Source organism: Molothrus aeneus, chromosome 8, assembly GCF_037042795.1.
Source record: "Molothrus aeneus isolate 106 chromosome 8, BPBGC_Maene_1.0, whole genome shotgun sequence".
NCBI lineage: Eukaryota > Metazoa > Chordata > Aves > Passeriformes > Icteridae > Molothrus > Molothrus aeneus.
The window spans coordinates 26,391,598-26,415,089 of NC_089653.1; the positions used below are offsets into that span (position 1 = coordinate 26,391,598).

The window sequence follows — 23,492 nt, forward strand, 5'->3', positions numbered from 1 at the left end:
GGCCCTGGGCTGAGCATGGCCACTGCAGCCCCATCTCCAGCCCGATCCCTCCAGCCCACTGGCCATACTCACGTGGGAAGACCACAAGGACCTTCCTCAGCAGGGAACAATTCAACCTTGACACCCTGGGGGACACCACTGAGGACCAGAGGTGGCTTTCCCTATATCAGCACTGCCAGGCTGCTGTTCTCCCACTAGCTCTGGCTACAGTGAAGGTGCAGCAGCACCGGCTCCCTCCAGACCAGGTGGTCCAGCCTGCCAAGGAGCCTGGATGCACATTCACTTGCCAGGACATCAGGAGATGTTACACTCTTTGGCCAGCTCAGTGGGCTGGGCTGTGGGAGGCACTGAGTGCCAAACTTTTATGCCCCGCAGCAGCAGAGCTGAAAATGTCAAGTTCTTGTATGCTGACACTTTTCTGGCTTCTGGCCAGTGGTATGACTTAGGGACAGTGTCCTGTTTTCTGGGAGTAAAGTCAGAAGGAGGGAGAGGAGGGGTGGAGGAAAAAGCAGACGTGAAATGGGGTGAAGAAAAGCATGTAGACATTTAGACCTCAATGGTCAGGAAAACACCTTGGCTGAGTCTCTTGGCCCCAGTGAGGCAAAACACCTTGTTAGTGTTAACCACAAAAGGTGACTGGCACCTTTATATTTATAAAGTTATAAATATAAAGTTAAAAAAAGAAAATTCGAAAAGACCAACTACTTCTGTTCCACCACTGAGCTACTTACTTTTACCCTAGAACTATAATGAAAATCCACTCTGGTCAAATTTTTTTTTTTTTGGATACTTGAGAGGCTGCAGGTTTTTTAGTCATAAACAGTACCCTGTTCAAAATATTATATCCCATTTATGAAGGCAGGCGTGACTGATACAGCTTCAGAGTTCCAAGGAACATATTTAAATAAGTAACAGGAACTAATCCATATAGTCAGCTTTCCTTAGGAGCCTGGGGATTTACATGTCTAAATTTCGGTGCAATGAGACTCCAGGATAGGGGATAAAACTCTAGTTAACTTCACTGGAGATAAAACCCAGGAAGGGGAAAAGCTTGGAGACAGATGCTGCAGTTGAATGAATTTATACCTCAGAAATGCTACTTAGAAAGAACAGTCACTGCAAGGAACCATTCTACAGAGCAAAAGAAACGATTGGGGATAAAAGCTATGTCTCAAAAGGGAGTCAGAGTTTTGTCTTTTAAAGGACATTAATAAAAAATGGGGAAAAGTTTTTCCTCCTTGCATAAGGCTGAAGAAAACAGGAGGAAGAAGAAATTATGGGGGATAGAGGTTAATATGCATTGGGTATGTGCAAAACCTGAACTCACACTTTGCTTTAACTTTTGCTGAGGATGTTAATCATGTGGCTACAGATGTGAGGTATAATAGGATGGGAGTATGGAAATGTTTGGGGCCAGGACAGAAGCAAATCTCAGGGCTGCTTCCTGCACTGAAGGCAGAGGAACGGGCTAATCCACATGCCAGAGCTCTGGAAGAACTGGCCCGATGTCTTTAACAGGTCCCTCAGCCAGGGACAGGAGCACAGCAAACCTGTACAGAAGAAGTGAACTGATTTGGGCAAGAAGAGGCATGAAGGTTTCAGCTTAATAGCATAAGGACAGATTCAGAAAAAAATGGTGAAGGAAAGGCTCGCCAAAGAGAGGGAGGTAAATGGCATGAGATGAAATGGGTTTATCAAACCCATTCATCTTCCTTGGGCAAGGCAAGCTGCAAGCCATTTGCTTAGTGAAGAAAATGGGGTGGACTTAGATTGCACATTTCACATGGTGCCACATGGAAAGTTCTTAAAAAAAGGGAGAGGTGATTTTGCACAAAGTATAACCCCCTTAAAGACCTGGTGTAAGAGCAGCAGAGCTGTCAGGCTGGAGGGCAGTTACCAGGGGAGTGTTAAGCATCACCCTGCAGATCTGGCAAAGTGCTTTTGTAAATGAGCTTGGCAGTAATGTTACTCGAGAATTGGTGAATTTGCTGATGACAGAAAATATGAAGCAACCTCAGGAGAAAGGAGGCTTGAAATATTACACAGAGAAAGGTAGATAGCAGAAAGTGGTGGTCATAGGTACAAATGACCAAAGCCTTTCCTACAAGCTCCCTGGCAGTTCAAGCTTTGATCACCAAGTAACTGACTTCAACAGTGGAAATAGGAAGTGAGAAATGCAATCCTGGAAGGCAGCAGGAGAGGTGCAACCCAGGCTGCACTGAAGGCTGGGATGAGCTTGAGGAGAGGCTATCTCACTCCATTTTGCAAAGCAAATACTGTGAGCATGAGGCTTTCTCCACATAAACACTCCCAGGAAGGGAAGAGAGAAGAGCTGAGGTGCTAAGGGTCAGTGCTGATACAGAATAAATGATCAAAAGGAGGCATCAGACATTTTGATCAGAAGATCATTACCAAGCATTTGACAATGTGGTTCTGGAGTGGCCTCCCCACTGCAGTCATGCATGCAAAATATTGAATTGCTTTGAGGATGGAACTTGGCAAGGTCATGATAAGGATTATATCACAGGGTTCCTTTGATAGGAGACCTCATAACACAGAAGTTCCTGCCAGTCCTAAGCACAAAGGTAAATGTTCTGTAAGCCTCTGTCCATGTAAATATAGAGCATGTGATTATATACACACAAAAAGCAGGCACATGATTTATTAATCACAGGACCTCAGCTTGTCAAATAATAATTACAAGGCAATAACACACCTTGTTTTAATAAATGGCTCCCTAAGATTTTCTCCCACAGTAAACCAGTTAAAAGGGACAATTATTCTGAGGTGGAGGTGGCATTTTGTGTTTCTGGTTGTTAGCTTTTAAATGAACTCACCGTCTGGAACTCTTAAATCAAGTACTCCCATTTTTCTGCACATTTCACAAGTTCAGCCCTTTCCAGTACAGCGTCTTTTCAGATGCGTGATTGCCCTTTGTTAAGGCAAGAATGAACAGATGACAGCGGCAGCACGGAGGAGACATGCCTGGAGCAGTCGGACGGAGCAAACCCGCTGCTGCCGCTGCCAGGAGGGCGCACTCAGAGCCCTGAGCAGGGCAGGCTTCTTGCGCAATGTGAGGGGCAAGTCCTGGGAAGCCACGAGAGAGACGGGAAGGCAGTGGTTCGGGAAAGCGTTGATGCAAAGCCACGGCAGTGGGTGACTCTTCGGTCTTCGTGCTCGGGCAAACGCAACGCGATCCCTTCTCCGAGGGCGCCCAGCCCCGACAGGCGCTGCGCACCCAGGTCTGCAGCACTGCCCCGCTCCCAGCTCCCGCATGGAGCTGCACGAGGATGTTCAAAAGCAGCTCTAATTACTGAGCATTAAAAAAAGTGAAGGTGTGTTTCAGTACCCTTTCAACCTGGAGCTGACGCTGCCTGATGAAGAAGAATGAGTGTGCTGTGTTTGCAGTTCATTTCATGAAGGCACCTTAGTCGAAGATGCAAAAATAAAAGTAGTCTGAAGGGAAAGAAAGCAGAAGGCCGAGAGACAGGCAACTGAACAGAGCAGATTGATTTAACAGATATGATACATTTTTGCTGTCTGCATTATGTGTGGAAATTCTTATTCCAAGTGACACAGTAACAGACTCGACTGTAATCAAACAGCACTGCTTGAGGTGTCAGGAGCACAGATGCTGCCTATCGAAAATATTTAAAACAGAAAGTAAAACTTTGAAAAATCCGCAGTGGGGAGCGCAAGGGAAATGCTCGGTGGCGTTTCTAACCCAAGGCAACTTCTCTCTGCTTTTCACTGCTCTCTCTGGTGCGGGAGGTCGGAAGCCCTGCGTGAGTCAGCCCAGAGACAGCTCAGGCAGAGCTCGGTGAGCAGCGAAGGCCGGGCAGCCAGGGCAGGGCGGCGCGGACACGCGGTGTCCATTGTGCACCGGGCACGGCACGGGGGAAGGGCGGCTCCACGCCTTTGGGGCAGCTCCAGCCAATGGATTCCTCCCCTGGCTGTTACGGGAGGGCTTGGCCTGCGTGTGAGAAAGGGAGGGGAGAGTTTGAAAACAACCCAGCAGGCTCTAAAGGAAGGAAGACTGCTGGAAAGTGACCTGCTCGCCTCCGTGCGCGCGTTTTGCTCCAGGTGTTCGGCGGCTGTAGGGTGGAAGCGCAGCAGGGGCCGGCGGCCGAGGCGCGGCGCAGGTAACCCGGGATGCGGCAGCGGGGGCCGGCCGGACACCCCTACTGCTGCCTCCAGCTGCAAACACTCCAAAGAAACGCTCCAAAGAATTTGGGAGTGTTTTGGTTTTTTTAGTGGTTTTGTTGTTGTTTTTTGTTTTTTTTTCTGTGTGAGGAGGAATTTTGCTGTTTTGTTATCATGGGGTTTTGGTGGTGTGTTTGCTATTAATATGTCTGGGGAGGGAGGAAGAGAGGGCAGGAGGGAGTGAGCAGGTCTCTACAGCTCAGAGGTTAGCATGTGATCAGCTGTTTTCTACGTATTCAGGCAACTTTGAGGTTAGAAAGGGAAAAAGAGGTGATGTCTATTAGTAGGCTGGTTGATACAGTGGAAAAATACAAAATGTATTTCATGCACATCAGCTCTTTTTCAAGTCATAGTGCTTTAGAAATCAGAAAATATGTGCAGATGAGATTTTCAGTGATTGATAGCCCAGCTGCTAATAGAGATATTCAGCAGAAGAAAGAAAAACCGCACAATTTTCATGTCTGGAGGTGTGCTGGATGGTTTGGTGGTTTTCATCTTCTTTTGATTACTGACCCAGCTTTTAGGCCTCCTGGAAGTGATCCAGGAGGATCACTAAACTTTAGCAGAAAATCCTTTAGCAGTTTTCCATGGTGCTTTAAAAGGTGTAATTGGCATGATGCCATATTTTGTGCCATCTTCTCTTGTGCAGGTTCTGGTTACTGTTTCAGCCTCTCTGTCACCTCTTTCTTCTTTACAGAAAAATCTCTTTAAAGCCCCACTCTGCCTTGCAGGGAAAGCTGAATTCCACTATCAATGTTAATAGGTAGAATTTATTTTCCAAATCTCGGTGATGAACTGTGGTGGTTTGCTTGGTATGCACGAGTCAGCAAAGGTGCAGAGAACAAACTAGGAACTATTTTTTGATTGATGGGGAAGCAACATCTTTTAAAGCTACCTCTAGGTCGCGTATGAAAAAAAATCTTGTGTGAGCACGTTGGACTGTTCTGACTTGAAAAAGTCTGCAATTTAGTGTCTTCATGAGCAAGAAAGGTTTTCTTTCTGTCATTTAGCTGATGGGGAAAATACCATGAAAACATGGCAATCGTGTTGCACATTCTTTTAACAGATTGTTGTTTTAGATCTTAAACCTATTTTGGATGATTCATGCAGAGCCAGGCCAGTAAATTAATTCAGAGGCTCTAACACAAGGGAATTTTGGCTCTTATTTCAGTCAGAAGTGTACCAATGTGGAGTGGAATTAGATGGGAAAAATATTTAATAATACTACAAAAGTCAAGTCATAATCTGGTTAACTGAGGAGGTTTCTCTTGCTGGCAGCTGGAAAATCCTGCAATGCACAAGTACCAAAGCAGAAGGGATCTGTATTTACTTCCCTCATTGCTTGGGCTCTCTGGGGTGACAAATTAGGGAGAGAAGACAAAGGGTGAGCTGAGTTTTGAGGAGAGGCCTGAATGGAGGCAAAGCACATGACAATTAGAGGAGACTGTCATCTCTAATTAGGTGTGTGCCCTCCGGCACTTCGTATAGAGTAAACAGGGTAAATATAAACTGATACAAGGTGGGAAGTTTGGAAGGCTGTGGACGGACATGCACGGTTTGGCTGTCAATCCTAAAGCAAATCCTTAAACGTGAGTGAAGCGTTTCAGCAGGGCCGAAGGCGGCTGTGAGCAGCAGCGATCCCGCCGGACAGCGCCCGCCCTGCCCCGGCCCCGTCCCCACGCTGAGGGAAGGGCCTGTGAGGGAGGCGGCCAAAGGCCTGGGCCCCCCTTCTTAGCAGAGAGAGACACACACAGATAAGAGGTCATAGTTTATTTTTTCTGATGGTTTTCTTCAGAAAAGGCAGAAAAATTGACTTTTAATTAAAGATGTAGGACAGCACGTGGAGGAGGAACCAAGCACAGCTGCCGCGTTTCCGCGGCCGCCTCAGGGCTAGCACCCAGCACTCCCAGGCGCGATGTGAGGAGCCGATCTCGCACATCCCGGGGGCTGCCGCTCCACACCTGCCCCCTCGGCGGGAGGGCTCAGGCGATGCTCTCCCGGGGCGGGCGCTCCGGGCCGTGTCCCACAGGGCAATGGAGGAGCCGGCCCAGGTACACCCCAGGCCCCTGCTCCCCGAGCCAATGGCTCCTTCCCGCTCCCTCCCCCCGCACCCGCCCGCGGTGGTCTCGCCCTCCCCGCTCTCCCCCGGCCGAACGCTCGCCGAGCCCCGCCCGCTGATTGGCTGCGGGGCGGGCGGCAGCCAGCCAATGGCGGCGCCGCGGGTGGCCCTGTCGCTGGGGCAGAAAAGGCAGGCAGGGCGCGGGCGCGCGCGCGGGGGCGGGGCCGGGGCCGGGTGGCGGGCGCGCGCACGGCCGGCAGCGGGAGCGCGCGCGGCGGCGGCTGAGGGGACTCGGCCCGGCCCGCGGCCCTGAGGGAGCGGCGGAGCTGCGGGCGCATCCCGGGAGCTGCGGGCGCTCCCGGGCCGCGGCAGCCACTGCCAGGCCCCTGCCTGTGCGCCTGTCCGGCCCCGGCAGCCCGAGCCCTCGGGCCCGCTCCCAGCGGCCTGCAGCCCTCGGTCCGGCGGCCTGAGCCGTCGATCCCGCCCGCTCCTCAGCGCCGGCGCTGCGCCGCCGTTGGTCCCGGCTGGCGGCACGGGTTTGGTAGGAGTACCGAATCTTCCCGTGGCTTTTGTGTGTGTGGCTGCGGAACAGCAGCTGCTGTTGGCAGGTCTCCAAAGCTTCGGTAACGGGGGGGGTGTTTGCCTAAAGTTAGAGAGAAGGGAAAAAAGTGCATGCTCTGTGAGAGTTACTCGGGGATGCTTTGCACCTCGGGAGGTCTTGATAACTTTTGGAAGCTTTGTCCTGCTGCGTGTGTTGTTTCTAAAGGTTATTGTGCCTGCTGAGGTAGATTTGCCTGTTTAGATGAAGTGCAAGAAATGGTAGTGGGTACAGAGCACCGAGCATGTTTCATCGGTGGATTTCCGTGACTTCGAAAAATACCCTTGTCTTATGAACTACTTTAAAAGTACTGTTCACATCACTGATTCATCTTAAAAATTGCCATGGTGTTTATGTTCTGCCTAAAGTGGCTTCTGTCCATTTTGTTCCTGTATTATCTCTTCCAAGATGGATTCTGATGTTTTAAAGGCACTTTTGCAAATTGTGTTCCATAGTTTTATCAGTAGTGCTGTATGATGTAAGTCTGCAAATGAGAAAATGATGTGGTTTGGATACAGTGATAAATCCCAGCATCCTGAAGCTCCAGAATCTTCTGGTTTGAGTTAGTGAGAAGGTGCACTGCTAAACTGAGAGTGTATCTCCTATCTCCTGATCAGTGTGATAGCAGGACTGTAAGGCTTGGACATTCCATCACGCTTCTTATAATCAAAGTAGGGTGCTGAATCTCAGAGTGGTACTACGTGGAAGTTGGCTTGTTATTTATTATGTTGCCACAGGTGGAGGATTTCAACTAGGGTCCTGTACAGGAAGAGCGTTTCTCCCCTTGAAATTTAGAACTTGGTTACAAATGATGAAAGCTGTGATTATTATTTAACACAGGTTTTGTCCTTTTTTTGTTTTTTTTTCCCAAGAGGTGGACAACTGATGGAACATTCCACTAGGAAGGACAAAACTCTTCTTTCAAGGTAGTTCGTGCAGATTAGACTGAGACCTGCACAGAAAAATATCTCAACCAACAGTGACTGCAACACTTGAGAACTCCTGAATGATTGCTTGAGGTAACTCATGAAAAATGTTGATTTAAAAAAATGTGTGGGGCAGGGAAGACTTACTGCACAAGGCTGGGAACTGTTTGGTTGGCATTAGGAAATACAGGACCATGACAGCTGAATGCTGTGCCCCAAACCAGAGTTTCTTTATTGCCAACGGTCTGTGATGAATCATTTGCCATTAATGGGTTTGTGGCAGGCAAGTGGGCAAGAAAGGGGAAAACCAGGGAATAGAAAAGGGGAAGGGAATGCAGTTGTTTGGTGTCACAATCTTGCCACTCAACGGTGAACAGTTTTCAGGGCAGCAAAGAATGAGATGGGGAAAAAAGGGCTCCTGAATTCTTATGGGACAGACACAAATACCAGTAATATTCCAAGGCCTGTGAAAGGATTTATGAAAATCTTGCAGGTGAAGAAGTGTATGAGGGAATTCTGGCACTGCTTAATATTTTGTGTACATAAAGTAAAGATGGATGATGCCATCCTCTTCACAGTGACATGGGTTGATTTGGAGAATAGCAGCTACTAGGAAGGGGGAGAAAGAGGAGCCAAAAAGAGAAGTGTTTAAATGAGAACTTTATCCCTTGCAGATTAAATGGTGGTTGCAAGGAGTGTTTGAAGGGTGCAGAAGCACAGATGTGAAGACTTGATAGCTGTATGTACACATACAGTAAAACAAACACTATGTCCTTGAGGGGAGGATCAAAAATTAGCTTGTTTTCTAAGGGCTGGGCTGAACTCGATAAATTGGTACCATTTTATCAGCATCATTCACATGAAGAACGTTTTTCTCGTGGATGCAATTATAACACTGTTATTGTACATTCATACAGATAACCACTTGGCAGAACAGGACAGTCTGAATTGATAGAGGTGGCTTTTATCAGCTAAAAAAAGCTGTGTACATGGGGCTTTTACCCTTAAAATAACGGCTTGTGTCCCGTTTATAAGCAGCAGAACTGACAGCTGCTAAGGCATCCAGGCTTAGATGTGTTGGAGGGTGGTGCCTCTCTCTTGCTACACCATTTACCTTCCCAGGAACTTTACAGCTGCTACTAATAGTTAATTATTACTGAAGCCCCCCATTTTTATATTTTATGAGTGAAGCCTTTGCATTTTACTTTGATCTAGTGGTATTTGTTCTTTAAGCTTCTCTGTTTCTGTTTAGGCCTTGGAGGGAAAACATTAAGACTTTACATTTCACAGTCAGCTCTCTTAAGCAGCTATGGAAATAGAAAAGGAACACATTTATATTACCCCAACAGGTAAGTAATATATTCAGTTGGTTTGAGTTTTTTAAACTTAAAGTTGTTTAGCTGACCAGAAGGGTTCTCTGTAGAAAAAATGCATCACCTGAGAATTTTTTTAACAATACTGATTTAGAAAAAAAAAAAATCAAAACCTTACAGAATAATTCCTTCAATTGTATATCAAAGAACCCTGCTCTATTATGTTTATTTAAAATTTATTAAAATAATAAAGTTAGCATTTCTGTAAGTTACTGGGTAGTAGTTGTACTTTTCTCCTTATCATCTGAGTTCAAGTAGTGCTAGTGTGAAGAAAAGGATAAACTTAAAAGTAAAATGTGTAGGTGTGTTTAAATTCTGCTTTTATGCAACAATTTACCTTAAAATTAGGGGAAACAAATGTTGAAGGGCTTGGCTGAAAGTGGGCTGGCATGGGAAAAATTTAGGAAGTACATGTTAGAGACTGCTATGAAATGGACTGTTTTGTCCATATCACACATTTATTTTATGATGCTTAGTCAAGGTAACACAGATTCGTGTTGTTTTCTGTATCTTCCAAAGGTTGTGATGGTCTGCACTGACTCTTTCATGTCAAAGAAGTTTTAAATGTTTTTTAGAATAACATGTATCTATTTTAAGATGGTGGGTAATGCAGTTGAGGTGGCAATATACTCCATATGATTTCTGATATTTAAGCAGAATTAGGTTAGTGCAGAAGACACCTTGGTTGTCACCATTTTAGAATTATATTTGGCTAGTGGGTGGAAAGCTGCAGGAGAGCTGGGTTGGCAAAGTTTGGACAGTTAAAATTGGTAGAAGGCTTTGTTAACAAAGGTAGCCCATAATAGCAGAGATTTTAAGTGAGCCTGCTAGGCTGAATGGCAGGGTAATGAGATAAATTTGGATAACTTGTTAATATATAGTAAGCAAAGTATTAAATTTGATTGAAGACTGTTGCTGCCTATATATGTATATGTTATATGAGGTGAAAATAAGAAGCTAGAAGGAGGATCTCCACCCTTTTATAGGTTCTTATTATTTTATTTTATTATATAAGTTTTTGGAAAATAGTATGTGTGTTTAGTCTGTTCTTTCAAGCCTAACTAGGTAATTAATAGTGGAGGACCAGTTGGTTACCATATTATGGAGAAAGAGGCTGCAGCTGGAAGTTACAGCGTTATATAAAACCCAGTGTAGTAGTGCAGTGAGAAATATTAATTCTTATGGTTTCCTGTGGAGGATTTCCTTAAGTCTTGAACCTGAGATCAGGACTGTGTGAGGAGGTGGGACTGTTGCCTCCCTTTTAATCCTTAGCTGTCAGAGTCAGGACTGACTTGTGTTAATTGTTGGCAGTTTCCTTTGGAAACTGAGAAAGGAATAAGTGGTAATTGAAGAGTGGAGTTTCTGGACAGCCAGAACTCAGGTTTAAACTGGAGAAATTCATGGGAGACTGAGCATGAAGAAGAATTAGAGTGGATTTGACTGAGAGGAGCTGGTTGTTGCTGATGGGGTCTCCTGGGGAATTAGAGGAAGGAAACCTGTTTGGGTTTGCTCTTTTTTTCCCCTCTGTTAGCTTTATGCAAATCCCTCATTGTTTTATTAAAATGTTAGACAAACAGAGAAAGCCGCTTGTGAGAAATCTTTTCCTGGATGTGATGCATGCTTTTCTTTTTTAGCTTGCTGCAAGCATAAAAGGAATGCTTTTGTGGGAGTAATGAGTGGAAAGATGAAGCTTAGCCTGGAATGGCTGCATAACTGCTCAGCTGTAGCATTCACATCTCTGAACACCAGTATCTAAATGTTATTTCTTTGATCACAAAAGGAGGCAGTTCCATCAACTTTTGCTCAGTTTAATATAATCTTTGATATGGGTAAATACTTGGAGATTGGCAATATTTTATTAGTCCACTTGGCTTTGAAAACAATTTTTCATGAACTTGTTTCAAAGTGAAAAAACCACAATTCTGAGAAATATTGCCAAATGCATGTTGCTGATGAGCAGATATTGGAAGGGTGAATTAATATGTTAGCTAAGTTAAAATGTAAATTTTGAATACTCTTCATATTTTGGATTTATGGCAGTGAACTCTTCTGTAAAGCAGTTTTGGAAAAGCAGCTTCTTTGGAGTGCCCTCATATTGCCCTGCTAGTGTTGGGGCTGTGGGTTGTGTCTTTAGGACTCTACTCAGTTCTGAAGAAATGGAGAGCTGTGTAACAGAGAGCTGAGGCTGTTCTCTGTCTGCATGTGTCTTCTAATTTGCAAGGACTCCCAGGGTACTCACTGGAATGTAAATAGGTTCTCAGGTGCTTTTTCTTCTATTTTTTTCTTTTTTTAAATCTTGACTAGTTGAGAAGGGGAAGAATAGCTTGTGAAAGCTTTTGTTTATAATGCTTGAAATAAGACCTTCTGCTGAACCACACAGCAGTAGTGGGGGACAAATTAATTTTGTGAAATAAGACTTTAGACCTAAACATTAAATGTGCATTAGCTTTCTCAGAGAGTGATGTTATTGCACTTCTCACTGCTCTGAGAAATTTACAGATCCTTAAGTAGTTGGGTACAAAATAAACCTATCATATTTGATTGTGTTGTGTTTAGAAGCAGTCTTGACAGAAGCTACAGTGAGGGATAATCCATAGAGAAGAGAGATCCCACTGATTCAAAGGACTGTACATTCTGGGAGTCTTCATTACCAAGCTCTCCAAGCTTTGTAGTGAACAGCACTTTTCCCCCATAACTTCAAAACCAAAAAATAAAATGAGTAATGTTTTAATTTTCTTTTATGTCTAAATTGTTGTTTTTCTTGCTAGCGAGCTGTGTTTGAAATTCCTTGAATTGAATAAGGGGAATGTTGGTTGATGATTTAGGGAGTTAATTTCACTTTGGTGATGAGTCTTGTAACATTGGTGAGTTCCTACAGAATTTACTGTATTGGCAGTTTCATTTGTTTCTAAATCAAGAGAAGAGTGGGAGGAGTGAGAACGAGGCACTTACATCTATGCACTCAGGAGTTCGGATAGTTTTTGTTTAACAAGGGTGGGGTTTTCTGTGGTTTATGTATTTATGTATGGTTTTATTAATTTGCTGTCCAGCCCTTGACTTCTGCTCTGTTTAGATTGTGGATATTTTGTGCAGGGGAATAAGGAAGTCCTTATTACTGCAGTATGTAGACATACCTTAAAAACAATGTTTGCCTTTACCCTGTTGAAAACAAGAGTTCTATATGATGTTATAATCCTTTCTAAATGCAATGTGTTTTGGTATTCTAAAATAAAACTGTTGAAAACTATAAGATTTTTTTTCTGTCTTCTTTTTAAGAACTTGAGAATCTAAATGATGCTCCATTTTCTGGTGATGAAGAAAATGGTGGGTCTGAGGAACGAAAAACTGAAATCAATGGAAATTGGATTCCTGCAACTTCAATTACTGAAGCCAAAATAAACGCTAAGGCAAAGAGACGGTTGAGGAAAAACTCCTCTAGAGATTCTGGGAGAGGAGACTCTGTTAGTGAGAATGGAGAGACACTGAAGATTGGAGTTGTACCAACGAGCCCAAAGGGGAAACTCCTGGACAGGCGATCCCGGTCTGGAAAGGGGAGAGGCCTACCAAAGAAAGGTGGGTGTAGCTTAGTGGAGAGAGTACAATGAGAAAGATAAAGATTTGTTCAAAGCGCAGTGCATTTTTTTTTCTGCTGGGAATCATTTTCATAAACCACAGTCTCTGTGCAAGCATTTGGCCCTTTAGTTATTTAGTGGGTGGCAGTAGCAGGTGGCAGCAAATCTAATATGTCAACATCTGTCTTTGAGGGAAGTATATTTCCTTAGCAGGCTTAATACACAAATCTGAACTGTTGATAGTTCATGGGACTGTTACTAATGCAAATTTAAATCATGATTGTATTTGAAAATACAGTTTCAATCTTCAGGAATTCCTGTGCAGTCCATACTGCTTCTAATGTCTTACTGGAAAGTGAGGAAAAGTGGCTGAGGAAGTGGGAACTTGTCAGACAAACACACCCTCTTCAGCATGTATTGTTAGTCAGGAGATGGGCACAAGCAGTGATAGATCACTTTTAAGTGAAAGAATGTTGTCTTGAAATCAGACGTCTTGTTTTTAAACTGGTGGTCCTTACTTACTCTCCCATATTTTGCCAGGTGGAGCAGGTGGTAAAGGAGTTTGGGGAACACCAGGTCAAGTGTATGATGTGGAAGAAGTAGATATTAAGGATCCTAATTATGATGATGACCAGGTATGCAAATAGTTTCTTTGCAGTGTTGGTTTATATTTCCTTTTATCAATTTCAATGGCCTTGTGAGTTAACATGAATGTCAGCCTGGCTACACTGAAATGCTCATTTTTATGCTCAATAATAGATTATTGGCTAGTGAAAAGTCAGCTGGTGTAGAAGTCACAGTGTAATACTCACAAATCTTATTCCCAAGCCCTCTTTCTGTGCCTGAGTAAGCAGCATCCCTTTCCCAGGTGTGTTCTCCACTGCTGGTTCCCACAGAGGTGGATGTTGCAGTGCTGCTCCATATTGCACACAAACACTGTGTTAAAATTGCAACACAGACTTGCTCAAGTGGGGAGGTTAGTGGGGACAGTATCCTTTATAATAATAATAATAATCCCTGTATTTCCAGGGATGCCCAATGTCTTGCCTGCTTGGTATAAACACTTCATGAAGTTGATACCTTGGACATTTTGTTGATATATATTTAGAATATGTTATGGAAGATTGTATCTTACAGCCATATTACTGGGAGGGGGGAGAGAAAGCAAAGCTTATTGGGCAGAGGGCTTTCCATCATTGAAAGGGAAATGGTGACTAGGAACACAGCTTGCTGAAGTCTCTGAGATCAGATCAATTGCAAACTGACCATCAGTACACTCTGTATGACATAAGCAGAGCAATGGTGGTGTCCTTTGAGTAGAGGCTGTTTGCTGTAGCCATGGCTGCTGAAAGTATGGTACGTGAGAATATCAAAACCTTCTTCCAAGATCAATTTTCACTAAAATTTGACACTTCACATTAACAGAAATAGCCATTAAAAAGTGGGCTGACAAGTGCATAGAACAAAATTTAATGAAGAATAAACATTCTGTGTAACTTTGATATGATGGAAGGATAGTTTTTTTGATTCCTTCTATACTTCTTGATCATGAAAAGTTTCTTTCCATTAAACATTGGTTGAAAAACATCTTTGATCACATGTCTTTGTTCAGCTCTGTAGTATTGCTCTGAATGTTTCTTCTGTAGGTGCAGAGTAGGGAACTAAATTAGAGTGGGGGGGGAGATCTGGTGCTGCTGGAACTCTGCAGGACAGGTGATATGAGGCAGTTGCTGTGTGCCTCTTTTTTCCCCCTCGGGGAATGCCTTTGCTCACAAATATTGTGAAAATGCCTTTCCTGTGATTTGTGCATGGCACCACCTGTCTGGTCACAGAGTCACCGAGGAGGAGGGAACAAGGCAGGGTTCCTGCCAGGGACAGGAGTGCCACTTGCAGGGGAAGGTGCTGTGGCACAGTCAGCTCTGCTGGGCTGGGGCAGGAGCTTCTGCTGCTCTCCCTTCAGTATGGAGGCACTTAACTTCTGCTCCTGTGGTATCAGCTGAATCCTAGGTTTGGTGTGTTTACCATTGTTTAATAGTAAATTCAGCATTTCAGTTAAATTGAGCTAACAGTAAAGTCAAAATATGAAGAACTATGACAATTAGCCAGCATTGTCCACACTTTAATAGTAGAGACAAAGTCTAATGTTTTTTGGCAGAATATTGACTACCAAGAACAAAGCATTAAGGATTAAAAAAACCACTATTTTGATGCCATTAGTGCTGCATAAGGTGCAAGAAAAGACAGTAAGGATATCTGCTTCTGTTGTCTTTTAAAACAGGAGAACTGTGTCTATGAAACAGTAGTTTTACCTCTTGATGAAAGAGCATTTGAAAAAACTTTAACACCAATCATCCAGGAGTATTTTGAACATGGAGATACTAACGAAGTTTCGGTATGTTATGTGCCTTTTTATTTCTTTGTTTTAGGGCTCAAAGCTGTAGCATACAGGGTAATGCAATTGCCAGCTATGAATGAATTTATTGAGAAGTTGGCAAGAAATGTACTATAAGAACAGCCAAGCAGTTATACTAATTATGTGAGCAGAAGCATATATGTAATTATGTAAGCACATAAATATTTATTTGAGGTCTATTTATATATTTAAATAATAAAAATTATGAAATCTCATTGTTTTGTTTTTCAAATCTTATCTAGGAGATGCTGAAGAACTTAAACCTTGGTGAAATGAAATACAGTGTGCCAGTGCTGGCTGTTTCCTTGGCATTAGAGGGGAAGGCTAGTCACAGGGAAATGACATCTAAGCTTATCTCTGACCTTTGTGGGACAGTAGTAAGCAAAACTGATGTGGAAAAATCCTTTGATAGACTGCTCAAAGAACTACCTGAATTGGTGTTGGATTCTCCCAGGGCACCGCAGGTAAATTTGTCAATCTTTATGCCAGTAGTCAAAAGCTTTTTGTGGCTAAAATAGATCAAATAAAAAGAAATAGACTCTGTGTTTTGAAAAATATCTATTGATTTTCTTACTGTCTGTAATCCTCTCCCAATTACCCAGGCTGTGTTTTCACTTTGAAACAGCTCATTTAAATAAAATCTGAAAACCAAGCACATTATAATTATCTACTTTAAACTTCTTTGAAATTCAGCATTTAATTAAAAATGGTTCTGTTTTGTTGCAGCTGGTGGGCCAGTTCATTGCTAGAGCTGTTGGAGATGGGATCCTAAGCAGTACCTACATAGACGGCTACAAAGGCACCGTGGATTGTGTCCAAGCTCGGTAATCTCCTTGCTTTCTCTATAGAGACAGTTTTCTATTCCAAATGTCAAAGATGAAGATCAGGAATTTATAGCTTCAGAATAAATCATGCAGTTCTTGAACTTTTTTTTTTTAATTTTGAAATAAAAAAAAAAACCACAAAACCAACAAAATCCAGAATGACTCAAGTCAGACGAGAAATACTGAGTTCTAAAAAGTGTATTTATACATTTGAGTTGAGTTTGTCAGGTTTGTTGTCCAGCTTATGTTCAAGAGTGAAAAATGAGCTGTAAGAAGAAGTGCTTATGGAAGGTTTTGTCTTAGAAAAATCTTTAATGTGATTAATGGGTAAATATAGCATCAGGGCAGCTGCTGTAAATATGTTGTGAAATACACAAGGGATTAACTGTTTTGAAGCCTGTGCAGTGATTTCTGAGACTTTCTCTGTAATGCTCTGTTTGTCAAGAAGTGCAATTGTTTTCAATGTCAGTGTGAGAAGTTTGAAGGAGCAGTCTCTGACAAAGAGGGATGTTTTAATAATGAGTCATGTTTTATTTTTCTTACCCCCATAAGTGTATGTTTCAGGCTTGATATGGAGATGCTGAACTCCTGTTTCTTCCAGAAGTTGCATTTGCAGTGGTTATAGTTCGGCACTTTCAGAAGGAAGAGGAGTTCTTAGCTGCCTACCTTGGGGGCTCAAATTGAGAAAATTGTCTGTCACTTATATAAATGTGTCCTGTGATTTGAGGGATTGTAGCCTGCATTCTGCACATCTGGGATGCTTTGCTGCCTTTGTTATTTCTTGGCCAGTCTTTCCTGCTCATTAAATCTTGGTGAATAGAGTTATTGTTATTGGCTTGCCCCCAGCATGAGGACTGGGAGAACTGTTCCTCCTTTACATGGACGGTACATACTGTATCCCAGACTTCTTTTTTGTCACCTCACTTCCCTTTTTATACTTTTTCAATAAACTGGCAGGCATCCCTAGCTTGTGCTATTTTTCCAACTACATATTTACCTTCTGAGGTGTTTTCTTTGGCTTAAATTCTAAAGGTTTCATAATTCCTCAGACCCAAACGGAAAATAGTATTTCAGTAGAAAACTGTTCTTGAGTGTGGCAGCAACTCAGACCTTTTTTGTTTGAGATCTCCCTGCCAAGCTGCATTCTTGGAGGAGTCTGGATACAATCCATTTCTGCATAAGAAAAATATTCAGGTGTTTTTTGTGAGGAAGTTCCAGGTTCTGCATTGGTGATTTAATCTATTGCCATCACAGCATTGTTACCTGTCCTTGATAGGAGCAGCAGTGTAAGGGTGACAGAAGGACAATGTGAGGAGCTTATTTTTTGCTGTTTCTTTGATCTGGATGGTCACCTGGAGTTGATAACTCTGACCCCTTCCCAAAGATCTGGTAGCTTTGTCTGAGGAGCCGTGGCCGTGGGGGCAGTTGCAGATGCATTAATGAAGTTCCATAATGAGGTTTAAAGCACTGGCTTTGCCTTTAGAGCTGCGCTGGACCGCGCGACGGTGCTGCTGAGCATGAGCAAGGGAGGCAAGCGCATCGACAGCGTCTGGGGGGCTGGAGGGGGCCAGCAGTCTGTGAAACACCTGGTCAAAGAGGTAATGCCAAAACTCCCCACTCTCCAGTGGGCTGAGCTTACTCTGTTTGGGGAAGAGGGAAGAGAGACAAGTGTCCCATACTAAAATGATGTCTTACGTCATGAGTGTTGGTTTTGTTCTGTTGTTTGGACTTTCTTTTTTATATAATTGATTTAGATGAAATAGTAGAACTGATACTTCAGTTGATTTTGTAGTATTTGTCACTGGTGAGAGCATGCTAGTACAACATTCTGTATTGCAAGTATATGTTTATTTTTGCTTCAAGCAAAACTTGTAAGTATTCAGATTTTTAAGACCTGACAGTATAAAGTGATGAAGTAATTAAAAGAGCCAAGATGAAACTGGCTAAACTAGATAAACTATTATATTTTGGCATTGCTGATCAAAAGCACAGTAATAACTGAAAAAAGAGAGAGGAAGAAAGAGGAATGTTCAGAGATCCATGCAATAAAGTAAGCAGGTCTAAAGGAAAAGGTCATGTTACAGTTTCTAGGTTGGGAGTCTAACAGATGATAGGAGGAGGAGGCATTCAAGGGAGAGGATAAACTTAATGCCACCCACATGCTCCTTTTATGGTGACACACAGCTTATAAAACAATGATTTTGGTGCTTCTGTATCAACACTGTGGATAGGTATTTGGCTTACACTGTGTTTTAGGTTACTGATAATGTCTCCATTTAATTAATGCCTAAATTTAATTACATTTCTAAAAGCATTGGCAGGAAGTTTGAGGAACTAACGTGCTGCTGGGTTGCTAGTGGATTATCAAAACGGTTGACAGCTTTTACATTTTATCTCTAATTAGTGTTGGGTTTTTGTTTTAAAATTCAATAGATTGATATGTTGCTGAAAGAGTATTTGCTTTCTGGAGATGTACTGGAAGCAGAACGCTGCCTTCAGGAACTGGAAGTACCCCATTTTCACCATGAACTTGTATATGAAGTAAGGAGAAATCAGGTCCCTTTAATAATTGCTGGCGTTTTGATGTGGGCATGCAAATAATATAACTGGCATCTGAAGCTTAGGTTGCTTGCTCTGTTATTTGAATAACTAAATTGTTTCATGTAAAGTTAAAGGTTTGTGTGCTCATTTGTGTGTGCATTGTGCAACAAGTAAGCTGCTGCTGACTCTGAGAAGATCCAGAAGTAATTTCTGGGGGTTAAATAGTTGAGTTCAGATTATTATAAGTTCCTGAAAATAAGATCTCAGTTTATTTTCTGCTGAGGAATAGCAACAAAGAAAATCCTCCCATGCTTTGTTTTGGTGTTTATTTCCTTCTAGTTTCAGATATCTGGGTATTCTAATGGGTGTTACCTGTTTTTGTTAAGTTATAGAGCTTCCTTTTTCAGGGTGGGATTGTTTCACCCAGCACATTTGTAAAAGCTTATATATTTCAGACCCAGCCTATATGGGAGACTGTTCCCATTTGTGCTGGTTTTTCTGCCAAATTGGGAAATGGTTGTTTACCAATAAAGCTGAACACCCACAATCTACAAAATTTCCTTTTCAGTAAATTGACTTGTTATAGAAAATTCCTTCACGATAGAACTACAGAATCATTTCAGTTGATGGGGGTTGTGCAGTATTGTAGATTTTAAGCTTCTGAGTCCTCCTAAAATCACAGATAAGAAACCCCCATGGATACAAAATTAAAACCCCTTGGATACAAAATTAATTTCACAAAATTAATTAATTGCCATCTGTACTGCAGCAGCCATATGGATATAGTCATGGAGTGGTGAAACCAGAGAGAGAAAGGCAGTGCTTTTCACTCTGTCTAGTCCTTTTTGGTTTTTCATACCTTTTATCTTGTCCAAAGGATTTTCATTAGTTTTTCAATAATAATAATAATAATAATAATAATAATATCAAACTGAATAGTGAGTGCATGTAGCAAATGGGCTTTTTTACCCAGAAAATTCATAATAACACATTCACTCCTTTCTGTACCTCATATACTCATATACCTTGTACCTGAGCCAGTGTTTTCATTTTAGTCAAAACACTTGCATGGTTTGTTTTAGGCTATTGTACTGGTTTTGGAGTCAACTGGAGAAAAGACTTTTAAAATGATACTGGATTTGCTGAAAACTCTGTGGAAGTCTTCTGTCATTACTGTGGACCAAATGAAAAGAGTAAGTATGGCATTTAGAGAACTTTGCATAAGGTCTTCCAAAATTTCCAGCTGCCTTTATGCAGTTAAATGGTTAAAACTAATAATCTAAAATGCTTCATCTTTTAAATTTGTCTTTTTATCTGGTAGTTCTTTGTAACTGAAGTAGTACAATGAAGGCCTACTAATTACAAATGTCAAGTAGAGCAGTATAAAAACCAGTATTTTGCACAGTTGGAACCATCTGTGTCTTCTCAGGATGAGTATAGGACAGCAATTCTGTCCCAGGCCAGACTGGGGACCACACCAACACTTTATATAAAAATTGACCCAGCTGTGTTGCTGGTGGGAAGTGATGAAGTCATCTCTGGTTGTCCCCCGTCTCCCCTTCTGCATAAACTTGTGTTGGTCATTTGTGGCCACATTTTGTCCACCTACATGGAAGACTTATACATTTTCTTCCCATGTTGCTGCCCTTGTAGCAACAGGCAGGTTAACATACAGATTTCAAACTGTCTGGATTTCTGACTTCTAAAGAAGTTAAAAATTCAGGTTGTGTTTTTATGTAGATAGATATTTGTGTAGATAGGTATTTATATAATGCTATGGTATGGGCTGATATTATATATCTTATTTCTCTACTGACTTGTAGCTGCAATGCTTTAGGTTTGTAAAACTATATAAAAAATAAATCCTCTGGAATGCAGAAGGGTATTTACAAACATTCTAATAAAATCATAGAATAACCCAATGATTATTTGAATCCTTACACTGCAGGGCTATGAACGGGTTTACTGTGAAATCCCAGACATTAACCTGGATGTGCCACACTCCTATTCTGTGCTGGAGCGCTTTGTAGAGGAATGCTTCCAGGCTGGAATCATCTCCAAACCACTGAGAGACCTCTGCCCCTCCAGGTACTTCTTTCATTGCAGATAGGCAAAGGCACTGCTTTTCATTCCTATCATAGGGTACAGAAATCAGCATCTGCGGGCCAAAGTGTTGCTGATTGGAAACTGGAGGATGGACCAACAGTTGGACTGGTAAAATGTGTATTAAGAAGCTGAACTGATGTGAAACCTGTTGAGGCTGGGATAAATATTTGAGGAAAGGCAGCCTCCTGTGAATCCCAGGTAGCACCCCTCAGTGCTCCTCAGAGGATAAAAGCTCCCTCTCCTCTGGTTTCCTGATTTCCTTGGTAGAAATCAGTGCAGCACCAGGCTGGAAGATCCAGGTGTCGCAATGGTCCACGTAGGTGACAGAGGAAAACTGTCAGCTATACTGGGGAAATGAAAAAATAATCCTTTAAAAATGGTTTAAACTTACCAAACAGCATGAGTGGAGTTCTGAGATGAGACAACCAGTCCTAATATTTACATAAAAAGGAACAGGACACTAATATGGGATAAGCTCTGCACACTCCATTCCTCATATCTGTCCTGTGATTTTTGTAATGCTTTTGTTTTGGTTTTTTGTTTTTGTTTTTTGGGGTTTTTTTTGTTATGGCTTGGTTATTCGTAGCATAAATGATGCTGTGTGAACTGTACCTAATCAGTATGCTGTTACCTCCTTACTGGTCACAAAACATTTCCTCTGGGGAATATATGTAAATTTTAAAATAGGATGTTAATACTATTATTCACAGTTTTATGCATTGGGAATAGTATTTATTTGACAGGTCTCTTCTATTTTGGGTGTTTTGTTTGAGTTCTTAAATGTGATAAATTTGTATCTTGGAATGTTAGCATCTCCATTTGTGGACTTCACACTTAAAACTCTGTGTGTTGGTATGAAACGTTTTGCAGGTTTGGGTGTGTGGGAGGATAAGAGAGTCATCACTGCATCAAAAGCTTGATTATGCTTTGGTTACCATTTATATGTTGAGAGGCATTTTTGCTTTATCTACTTCAGTTTTAAGCAGAAACCCACCATTCCCAGGTTTCCAAACCAGCATTTTTAAACAGCTGAGCTGACATTGTGATCACTGCTAACCCTGCTGAACTCACACTTTAGAGAAGATTCTTCTCAGTGATAAAAAATAAGCAATGCTACAGTAAATTACTGAAAAGAGACTTTGTACTTTCTTACAGGGGCAGGAAGCGTTTCGTGAGTGAGGGAGATGGAGGTCGTCTGAAGCTGGAGAGCTACTGAATGTGAGACCTGCCTCCTGAAGCCTTACCAGCTGAAAGGAACACAGCTCGCTATCGATATATACAGCACGCATGCTCCTCCAGTGTGTGTATGGATGCACATCTGGGACTGACCAAATTTAAGAGTTGCTTAGCACAGTTCGTATTTTTTTAAGAGCACATGTTTTGGGTACAAATTGTTTTCTTTTTTTTTTTTAATAGTTTTGTAAATTTCAAGAAGAAGTGTTCTTTCTTTGGGCATATAGTAGAACAACTAGCCACTCTGCTGTGGTGGTGCCTTGAAATAAGCTATCTCTGTATGTGCCATGTTTATGACCTAATCATTCCACGTGTGCATCGATGTCTGACTGCCGCTCGCTCTTTCCAGGACAGTGCTGTCATCATAAAATCACTGGTTTATACAAAGCTTTATTATAGAAGGGTCAAGTTAAGCTGCTGTGATCCCATTTCCATTGCTGCTAAAAGAAATACTGTGCTTTGGGAGTTTAAAAAAATTAGCAGTTTCTTTGTTTTAAAGAGCCCAAGAAAATTCAGCTGGGGCACAAGACTAATTCATCTGTTTCAGGGGAGAACACTGGTTGGTTTCAGCCCCCATGTACCAAACTTGTCTTTTTTTCTATGTAACTGGAAAAGTGAAAAGTTCTGGTAAAACATAATAAAAATATTTTTTGTGAAGCTCTTGTTTCTGCCTCCTTTTTATTTGTTTTAAACAGAACAAACTAAGCAGTACATCTAATGCTGCCCTTTGGTATTGCAATCAGGAGGAGGGCACAGAATAATTAAACTCATGGCAAGTGAGTATTTACCAGAATGTTTTGGAAACATAACTGACTTGCGTAGGAGTGTCCAGGCTGGCAGAGATACTGTGAACGTGTCTTTGCAGTAGAGCTTCGTGCAGCCCTTGCTCAAGAACAAGAGGATCTAAGGATGACTCGTTTACAGCAACTCGGTAGAGCCTCTCCTTTGTTTTTCGGTTTCACGTCAAGATTACAGGCGTTCCGAAATGCTGGAATAGCCATTCCAGGGCCGGGAATATGCTGTGCTCTAGGAGCCAAGCGGGTCTGGTAAGCCCGGCTCGGAGCAGGGGTTGTGGAACTCGCCTCCTCCCGCTTTCCTTTGCTGGTACCTCTACAGACGCGTTTTAAAGCAGCGCCAGGGCAGCGACCAGCGCAACTCCTACACCACGAGCGCCCGACGCGCGGCCTCCCCGCCCAGCCGGCACCCCCGCCCGCGTTCAGGCCGCACTAAGCGGCAGCCCCGCTCCACAGCGGTACCTCCGATCGCGGGCGCCGCCGGGCACGACCCTCCCCGCGCTACTGCCGGGGCGGCGCGGCCCCCGCGGACGGTGGCGGGGCAGCCTCGGCCGCCTGGGCCGCGTCCAGCGCTGCCTTCTGCAGCTTCTCCAGCTTCTCCAGCGACACCGACTTGAGGGGCAGGATCTTGGGCTTGCACAGCACCATCGAGGCCGTGTCCTCCACCGAGAGCTGCCCTGCAAAGGGAGAGAAGGGCCGTGAGCGAGTGCCGGGCCGGGCGGGCAGGGTCGGGCGGTGTTCGCCGCCGTACCTTGCTTTGGCAGCACCTCCCGCAGCGCTCCCGTCCCCTCCGGCATGGCGGCTCCGGCACGGCACCGGCCCCGGGGCCAACTACAGTTCCCAGCTTGCA

General features: G+C 43.0%; 2 protein-coding genes across 3 annotated transcripts; one reads left to right on the forward strand and one right to left on the reverse strand.

Moving 5' to 3' along the window:
• Nucleotides 1-4,118: 4,118 nt before the first annotated feature.
• PDCD4 (programmed cell death 4) lies at nucleotides 4,119-22,505 on the forward strand. Of its 2 annotated transcripts, none has more exons than XM_066554209.1 (13): nucleotides 4,119-4,142; nucleotides 7,733-7,879; nucleotides 9,039-9,135; nucleotides 12,436-12,732; nucleotides 13,272-13,366; nucleotides 15,010-15,123; nucleotides 15,387-15,608; nucleotides 15,871-15,968; nucleotides 17,452-17,566; nucleotides 18,402-18,509; nucleotides 19,592-19,702; nucleotides 20,458-20,597; nucleotides 21,771-22,505. In XM_066554209.1, exons 3-13 carry the CDS (start codon nucleotides 9,096-9,098, stop codon nucleotides 21,829-21,831), a joined length of 1,401 nt encoding a protein of 466 aa, XP_066410306.1. In that variant the 5' UTR covers nucleotides 4,119-4,142; nucleotides 7,733-7,879; nucleotides 9,039-9,095; the 3' UTR covers nucleotides 21,832-22,505. The 2 variants fall into 2 exon arrangements, with proteins under 2 accessions (XP_066410306.1, XP_066410305.1); XM_066554208.1 differs by lacking the exon at nucleotides 4,119-4,142 and adding an exon at nucleotides 6,583-6,803.
• A 4-nt stretch (nucleotides 22,506-22,509) lies between these two features.
• On the reverse strand, nucleotides 22,510-23,473 carry BBIP1 (BBSome interacting protein 1). The gene is made up of 2 exons (XM_066554210.1): nucleotides 23,394-23,473; nucleotides 22,510-23,319 (listed from the first exon to the last, which is right to left on the reverse strand). The coding sequence occupies exons 1-2, from the start codon at nucleotides 23,437-23,439 to the stop codon at nucleotides 23,144-23,146; spliced, it is 222 nt and encodes a 73-aa protein (XP_066410307.1). The 5' UTR covers nucleotides 23,440-23,473; the 3' UTR covers nucleotides 22,510-23,143.
• Nucleotides 23,474-23,492: the final 19 nt, after the last annotated feature.

What these genes read in the sequence shown, in the direction of transcription:
- PDCD4 (XM_066554209.1), top strand. Translation starts at nt 9,096, where the DNA reads ATGGAAATAGAAAAGGAACACATTTATATTACCCCAACAG. An exon ending in ATTCTCCCAGGGCACCGCAG is followed by an intron (nt 15,609 to 15,870) that starts GTAAATTTGTCA and finishes GTTTTGTTGCAG; the next exon opens with CTGGTGGGCCAGTTCATTGC. An exon ending in GTGGATTGTGTCCAAGCTCG is followed by an intron (nt 15,969 to 17,451) that starts GTAATCTCCTTG and finishes CTTTGCCTTTAG; the next exon opens with AGCTGCGCTGGACCGCGCGA.
- BBIP1 (XM_066554210.1), bottom strand. Translation starts at nt 23,439, where the DNA reads ATGCCGGAGGGGACGGGAGCGCTGCGGGAGGTGCTGCCAAAGCAAG. An exon ending in GGAGGTGCTGCCAAAGCAAG is followed by an intron (nt 23,320 to 23,393) that starts GTACGGCGGCGA and finishes CTCCCTTTGCAG; the next exon opens with GGCAGCTCTCGGTGGAGGAC.